This window comes from Alosa pseudoharengus, unplaced genomic scaffold (assembly GCF_046254945.1).
Source record: "Alosa pseudoharengus isolate Yale_2024_CS ecotype anadromous, Long Island Sound unplaced genomic scaffold, YU_APseudo_1.1 YU_APseudo_1.1_scf_4, whole genome shotgun sequence".
Lineage (NCBI taxonomy): Eukaryota > Metazoa > Chordata > Actinopteri > Clupeiformes > Clupeidae > Alosa > Alosa pseudoharengus.
Window position 1 is genome coordinate 35,964,547 of NW_027468774.1, and position 8,641 is coordinate 35,973,187.

At 40.8% G+C, this 8,641-nt stretch overlaps 1 protein-coding gene across 1 annotated transcript; it reads right to left on the reverse strand.

Moving 5' to 3' along the window:
* Nucleotides 1-82: 82 nt before the first annotated feature.
* Nucleotides 83-6,559, reverse strand: dnaja3a (DnaJ heat shock protein family (Hsp40) member A3a). Its single transcript, XM_076266072.1, has 11 exons — nucleotides 6,339-6,559; nucleotides 4,238-4,374; nucleotides 4,011-4,094; nucleotides 3,448-3,666; nucleotides 3,145-3,297; nucleotides 2,792-2,939; nucleotides 2,357-2,421; nucleotides 1,959-2,087; nucleotides 1,565-1,680; nucleotides 1,259-1,356; nucleotides 83-897 (listed from the first exon to the last, which is right to left on the reverse strand). The coding sequence occupies exons 1-11, from the start codon at nucleotides 6,544-6,546 to the stop codon at nucleotides 875-877; spliced, it is 1,380 nt and encodes a 459-aa protein (XP_076122187.1). The 5' UTR covers nucleotides 6,547-6,559; the 3' UTR covers nucleotides 83-874.
* Between the last annotated feature and the right edge of the window lie 2,082 nt (nucleotides 6,560-8,641).

The window sequence follows — 8,641 nt, forward strand, 5'->3', positions numbered from 1 at the left end:
GTTAATCCATCCATTTGATGGGAAGATACCAGTCTTGATGTGAAACATGTTTGAAGATGAAGACAAGACCATGCATTTCATGTTATTTTTCCATGTAATGTTTAATATTAGGCCACCTAAGACACATTTTCTACAGACATTATAGCACTTTGAACAGCAATCTATGTACAGATTTTGCATGGCAGAACAAGTGGAGAAAACTGGGAAGCCTAAATGGTCAAGAAGAAACAAACTGTAGTTTCCTGCCATTCATGTGCATTTGAGATGCCTGACAAATCCATCTTTGAGAACTTCTCATCACCAGAATTCATACACAACTAAACTGACCAGAGTTTCCATGTTGCCAAGATTTGAGGGTGTGATTTTTGTGCAGACTATGCACAGCTGAAAGGTACTGGGCAGCGCCTTCTGTTGAGCAGCACAAATCGAAGGCACATGTCCTGTAAGTTTGTTTTTGTGCCCAGTTTACACTGCTCTGATTGCTCTGAATAAGGAAGTCCATTATTGTCCAAGTGTCCTCTTCAATAGTCATCAAATTTTTTTGGATCGGATTAGATTTACCATGGCTACAGATAATCAATTTCTTAAACATTAACTGTTCTTCCACTTTATGTTATCCATGGATTTAGGCCATCCTTGACATTTATGCCTTGATTAGTTACACTTCCATATTGACTGAAAGAATGTTTCACCTGCACCTGCTAAGGGATTCCTCTGGGATATTGGAGCACTCTTCTACAGGTAGTAAATGAGGGAGAGTCTTTCTGCAGATACTGTGTGTGTGACTGCTTGTCAGCTTTTCACTAGGTCCTTGCAACTGGTCTCCACCGGAGCCATTCTTCCTGGTTGTGTCCATTCCTTCGTCACATAGCCCCTAGTTCCCTGTCCATCTCTTTCCTGCACAGAAATAAATAGTTAGAAACCAAGCTACACAGTGGATCACTTTTTATGGAGGGGTCTTAGGACGATCCTGGCAAGGACAGGCAATTGCTTTGGCCATTTGATTGCACCCACCAAAATGACATCTTGAAATGACCTACCAGTTTATCTGGCCATGAGTTTAGATAGACAAAACTTTCAACCTTCCTGGCAGAGAACTTGGGCTGATTATACTGATGGTGCAAAAAAAAACAACTGTTTTTTCCTTCACTTAGTCCTGCCCTGACACTCTACCACTGCAACATCTTAATAGACAGGTAACAGTAATTCCATTCGTCTAATAATGATTGTGTCTGATCTGCATGTTTGAGTCCTGTACCTGCTGTGGTGTTGGTGACTCCATTGACTGTCCCCTCGACATCGGTCTCATCCTCTGCATAGCTTGTAAGAAGAGCTCTTTGTCTGTCTGTCAGCATCCTATCCATCAGCACAAAAAAAATTTAAAAGATGAACAGTAGTACATATTCACTAAATTGATTCACTATCTGCTTGGAGGTCTAAACACACCATGGCACATTCGTTTTTTAAAAACTTCCGAAATCTGAAAGTATATTACTAGTATGTAGTCATACAAAGATAAGCCTTTAAATCAAAGATATTTAACCTCAATTCATAACGTTCTTACTTGGGAATCTTTATCTTGATGTGAACGTAGTGATCTCCATATCCATAGCCACTGACCCGTGAAATGCCTTTACCAGATAGAAGAATACGCTGGTCTGTTTGAATACCAGCTGGGATCTGTATGAGAGTATGACCATTAGGACTGTTCAAGTAGCAAGAGCTTTCATCAAATAACCACAATAATTTCATTAGAAATTATTCCCCCAGAAAGCTAGGAAAGAAAAAACATTCATAGTCTGGACTAATTTATTTGTGACTACAGGAAATAACATTTCAGAACTAGCCTGCAAGAGTAATTCCAAGGGCACAGAGGAAAAATATTTACTGATTTAGATTTTTGTCAGTAACGTTACAGGATTATACAGTGAGAAGCTTCCGACTGAAGATTTTCTTACCGTTAAGTTGAGGGTCTCGTAAAGTCCCTGTGCCCGTACTGTGCCCCCAAGGATGGCCTGAGCCACTGACACCAGCACATCAGAGTGGATGTCAGCCCCATCCCGCCTGAAAACCGGACTCTTCTGGACCTAAATGACACACCAGGATACCACATAGTTATGACAAAATTGTATGGGTGTGGTTAAGGACAATGTAGAGGTTGTTACAAATCTACATAACTGTCTGATCACATTCACTATAGCTATGAAGAAAAACTAATGATGATGCACATGAGTCAATACAACGCATTCCAACTAAAAATACAAGCAGTCTCAAGACAAAAACAGAAAGCATTTGAGGTATAGTCAAGTTATAGTTAATCTTGAATAAAGGTTAAAAGATTGACTTTGAGACTCACCTTGAATGTGATAAATATTTCCTTCTGCCCAACTGGCATCCGAACTGTCTGCCCATCCTCAATGCCTGTTAACACACAGAGTTACAGTTAGACTTGTATGCATATTCCTTTGCTCCATGTCCTAGTCCATTCAAAAAAACATTTTCTACACAGGATACGCCCCGCATGTGACTTAATGAAAAGACAAATGGTACAGGCACATTGCACTTTTAAAATGTCTCAGCCCTGTTTTCACAATGAAGACCAATATTTGGGAACATAAGACAACAGTATTTGGTTTCTGGGTTAAAAGACTATTATAATAGATTTGATAGATTACATTAGACTTACTTCGTCATAATGCATAATTGCTATCATATTATATTAGATTATATTATATCATACAATAGAATTTACAAATAGCTTGATTGTCAAAAGACAAACATATGTAGGTACCTGCTGGCACAGGCACCATAACTGTGCGTTTCTGTTTGGTCTGCCCTGTCCCTTGGCAAGACCTACACGGTGAAGAAATGACAGATCCCCGTCCACCACATCGCCGGCACGTAGAACGCATCACAAATGGCCCTGTGTTCACCGTTTCCTTTGAGAGTGACAAACATACAGGTATCCATTTACCTCAGTGTATGCATTCATCTACATCACATATTTAACTGAAAACAGTTTCTTGATGATCTGGGCTAGTTGAGATAATTATCTTTTGCCATTTGCATCTTTTAACATTTTTTGCATTTAGTTTAGTAGCGCAAACCTTTTATTCAATATACAGTTTATGGCATTTGACCTACCATGCCAGTGCCATTGCAGCTGTGGCAGTGCTGAACTTGACTGCCAGGTTCATGCCCTTTGCCATCACAGCGCTGGCATGTGCCATCGATGGCCACAGTAATTTCCTTGTTCACACCTTTGGCAGCTTGGGTGAATGTCAGCTCCATCACATACTGGAAGCAGACACAGAACATCGTAGTTATATCACACTAATTAATCTACCAAAAATTCAGTTCAGGCCAGTGTTACCATATGCATTCACAAACAATGTGCTTGACTGAATATCAGTGCCTTAATACATATACACAGACTGCCTGTCTGACCTCCTGTGGACGATTAAAAATGGTGTTGTCTCCAAAGATGTCTCCAAATCCCCGTGCTCCAGAGAATTCTCCAAAGATCTTTCTGAAAAGCTCCTCAGGGTCCACGCTGCTACCCCCTCCACTCCAGTACTGCTGCTGGCCGCCTCCTGCTTGTCCTGGGTCAAATCCAGCTGATCCGTATGTGTCATACTGTTTCCTCCTGCCCTCATCACTCAAGATCTGCACACACACAGCAAAACTACAAGTCTGTACTTGAACTAGGTCACTCTGAGCATGCTCAATACTGGTCACAGGGTCATAACTCACCTCAACTGAAACTGTTATGCTTGACCACACACATAATACAATCAAAGTAATTTCTGACCCGGTTAAGATGGGGCTTAATGAAATACCACAGGTATATAATTTTCCATTTCCACAGATGAGAATATTCCACATAGCATTTCCACAGATGAGAATATGTTAGTTTCACTAACTGTTACACCTCAAAATCTCAGTGACATGACACATTGATTCACCCTCATGTAATTTGACTGATTGTTAGATGATAGTGCTGATCAGACCTCATAAGCTTCAGCAAGTTGTGCAAACTTCTCCTTAGCTTGAGGGTCTTCTTTATTGGTGTCAGGATGGTACTTCTTGGCCATCTACAAGAGGATATACATTTCATAAACACGGTTTTCAAGAGATGGCATAAATAGATAGAAACTGGTGTTGAATGAAGTGTAAGGGAAAAAAAATTACATTTAGGAAATGTTTCAGATTATGTGTTGAGCTGGAGGGTAAGTACCTGGTAGTAGGCCTTTTTAATTTCTTTCTGGGTCGCAGTGCGAGGAACCCCAAGGATCTGGTAGAAGTCCTGTTTCCCTTGAGCCCAACAGCTTGTGTGGAAGGACGATGAGCAAATGGCATTATGGGGCCTCACTCCTGTGGGTGCAAGCCATCAGGTAAAACACATAAAATCAGTGTTTAGTCCTATTGCTATACTCATGGGCCAATTGTCATAAAGTAAAGTCACCTAACCACCATCTTGTATAGGAACATCCCAGATGTCTGAATTGACAAATCAATGAACAATGACCCTGCGATCTGTAAGGGCAACCCTACTGGCCAAAAATCAGTCACACACTCTAAAATTTGTTGGGACTATCTTTAGCTTTTAATACAGCTCCCTTTTGCTATGGCATTGTTTTGACGACCTTGTGTGAGATCACATTTATTTTGCTAAAGAGTTTCAATGGGTTTAAGGCCAGGACTATGTGGTGGCCAGTTTATGTGTGAAAATGATTCATCGTGCTCCCTGGATCATTCTTCCATAATCTGAGCCCAATGAATTCTGGCATTGTTATCCTGGAATATAGTATATAGGAATATAGAAGTTTTCAAATGCCTTGTGTGTGTGGAAATGCACCAATCATGCATAGTGTCTACTGTAAATGCCTCTGGATGCAGTGATATGATCTGAGGTGGTATCAATCTTCTCATAATGCTGGCATGGGCGCATTCCAGGGCAACAACACCAGGATTCATCTGTCTCAAACTGTGAAAGAGTGGTTTAGGGAGGATGGGGAATCATTTCCACACATTAATTGGCAACTATAGAGTTCTGACCTTAACACCACTGGGACTTTGGTATGTGCTGGAGACTTTCCGCAGTATCCCATGTGAAGGGCCACTAGGCCCTCTGCTCGTTTTGTCTGCTTGTCTTCAGGTGCTTCAAGAGCTAACGAGCTGATGAGCTGCACCTGAGGGCAGGTGTCCAGTTAAAAGGGCTGTTGCCTCTCCCCTTAGGAGGGCCATTCTTACTTTGGGTTTTGGACATGCAACACTGCACTCAGACACATTACAAACACACAACATCCATGCATTACTGATGACTGACTTTGACCCACCTCGCACTGTTTGTTTGTTATTTGGTTAATAAATCCATATTTTAGTTAAAGATCCAACCTCTCGACTCCCTCTTTTGTTGTGGCCTTACCCCTAGGTCATAACACCCATCACTGAGGAATCTTGGCACAAAATTCATGCAACTGAGGACAAAAACAAATATTGTGATTTTGCATAAGGTTGTGGAAACAATGCCATGGTGCATGAATGGTCGCCATTATTATAGCGAAATATCATCCAATGAAATGTCAGTGTGCTACGTTTTGGCCAGGCAGTGTGTATATGGTGTAACATAATGTAATGCTACACTACTGTAGTATTAGCCAAGAACAAAAAGACAGGGAGTCTGAATTGACATGTCATGAGAATACTGACCCTGCAAAAAACAAGATCGTTAGCTAACGTATTACTTTATAGCCTAATATGCTAATCCAAACCTGATCACGTCAAAGTTTCACATTCATCTGACAGTATCAGGCTGACACATTGTAACCTCAGATATCAAGCACAGACTCCAGCGCTGAGCACAAAACCAACCCACAAGAATGACACCCTAAGTAAATAAATACAAATCGAGTGTGTCAAACGACATGAGAATCAGCTCACGCCAATCGTATTACATGCTGAAAGAGGAGGCAAGTGATTAACGTAAAGTATCCACAGTATTTCAACCACTTCTCGCGTTATATCGACAAGCCGAAGTCTGGCACTTTGAGAACTTGTTTGCATGTTAGCTAGCTGGCTGGGTGACCCATAAACTCCACTCTGAGGTTAACGTTACATTAGCCTACATCACATGTTCAAGCTAGCAATAAGGGGCAGCTAGTTGGTCACATTTCAGTTCTGAACTTGATAGGCCTACAATCGTGACCGTAATCTACATTCACCGATGATGCAGCCAAATATCAACGTTGCTCACTTCAAGTATCACACTTATAAAAATGGAATACTAAAATATAGAGGTTCCTGCTTGTCAGCTGGCTGTCTTGGCCATGTCTCACCTGGCAACCCCGTCAATGTCAACCCTTTAGTGGTCCCCCCAGCTATGATGGGGCATCTTGTCCATAGTTGCCGTCCTCCTACATTTGACACAGCCCGACTAGCTTCAATAAAACGGCAACTGAGGACAGACACAGGCCGCCGGTGGCCCGTCGACACTGAAAACGATATCCAACGTGAGGTGCATCGGGCCGCCGTGGACGCCATCATTTCGCCGTGCAAGCCTCACGGTGTTCTCTGCGCATGTTCTCAACCAAACGCATGCGTAAACGGTTGACGATGTAAACCTCAAGAGTTGGTGGAGTGTGAACCAGACAGTGTTGATAGTACAGAGGGAATGGTCAAAAGTTATGGCTGGATAATAAAGCAAAGGGTAAATTAAATGGAAATATACATTGAAAATAAGCCCATAAGTGGTGTATTCAGCTGTTCCTTCGTGGTTATTTACAGATGTATCCATTCCAAGTATTGCATTAGGCCTTACTGTACTTAGTATAGGCCTGGAGGGCCAGTGGAGAGTTAAGACAGAAAAGAGGCTGTCACTTTACATACATAAAAAAAAAAGCACAGCTGAGGATGGGGATCGCTTTAGCTTCCTGTTATCGGGAATATGATATGGACATACAGCTTTAAATAGCATGTTTAAACATTGGTCCTACTGTCAGACCATTGAATGTGTCATTCTTAATCTACATTATCCTAAATATCACCAATATTAATGTTACAATTTGTAGAGAACCATATAAGATTGAATTTACTTGATATATTACAAATAAGTGTGGGTGAAAATGGTTAAATTACTTGTTTAAGAAAGGATGAATTAAACTAATTTAAATAAATGTAGGGTAAATAGCCAAAATAAACAGGCATTCAAAGCTGAGAAGAAAATGCATCACTCAAAACAATAGATGGGTTACAATTCTCATTCACTCTTAGGCCTATGGAGAAGAACTGTCACTGTTTGTTCAGGGTACTCAGCCACTTCTCCCATATGATTCCTTTTGCAGGCAGCACCTGAAAAACTCCGGTGTTACTTCTTCAAACCCCAAGGCGCAGTGCTTTGCCTGAATGAAAACATAGTTCCAAGTATGTATGCTTACAAAATGGCTGTGTCTCATTTGACATAGTTATTTGTACATGTTATAACTATACAAATCACAGCATGTAAATAGGAAAATGTTAGAGTTCTTTTGTCACTATTGGGAGGTGTAGGCTATTGGAGCCAGCCACATCCAAGTAGGCTACATCTCGCTGCAGCCCGCAGGAAGTCTGGATAATTTAAACATTTTGAATAATAGAATAACCTATCATACACAGTCTTGATGTGCATTAAGTGTGATTTCTTTGTTTCCCTCCTTGGGCTTACATAATCATATCACACAAATCATATCTACAGATGACTACCCTTTCCACTGATAAAACAATAAGCAAATTGTGTCTTTGCTCCCACCCCCATACATAAGACATACGACCAAGTTACAAACCTGCCAGAGAACATGGGATGGTAAACCTGGCCACAACTTCAGAGAATACGAATGGCATAATTGTTATGATTATTTTCTTTCCCTACATGTTTTCCTTTGAATCAGAAAGTTTGAGAACCCTTACTAAAGGATTACCCAGAGCTGCCAATCAACAACCAAGCATTTACCATCTAAAACAAAATCCTCAACAAAGCAACTTTTGTGCATTTCACTGGGTTTAGCAATTAGGCACCTTCCTTTATCATAGTTTCGTTGAATTAGGCCCAGGGCACTTCCAGAAAGCTACCTATACCAGACCCACCCCCTTCACACTCGTAGTCGCCAACAAATACCAAAAAAATCTTACCAAAAAAATCATTCCACTTCGATGCTGTGTCCGGTATATAAATTGCAAGCCTCTTGATGCAGGTGTTCCAGTTTAGATGGTGAGCAGTTTAACTGGTGATATTTGCATAAAATCAGTGAATATTCAACAAGACCCTGCCTACTTCTTAATCTGCTCTGCCTCCAATAGTGCAGGTTTATATTAGGCTACATTTTCACGAAGTGTTTGCAAGTGAGACAATATAACGGATATCGCTGAAAACATCACCAGTGTATGTCTAATACATGTCCGTTTAAGCATTATCCACAAATATGACACATACTGAATGAATGGAAAAAAATAAAACTAGCGATCTAGCTGGGATTCGAACCACGCATGGACAAGAAAGTTGATTGGATTAGCTTCTACATCGTCTATACCACTACACTACGAGCCACTGAAACCAATGCCAGATTTCTATGTATATATTGAACTGTTAGTCAAAGTTAACACAGGT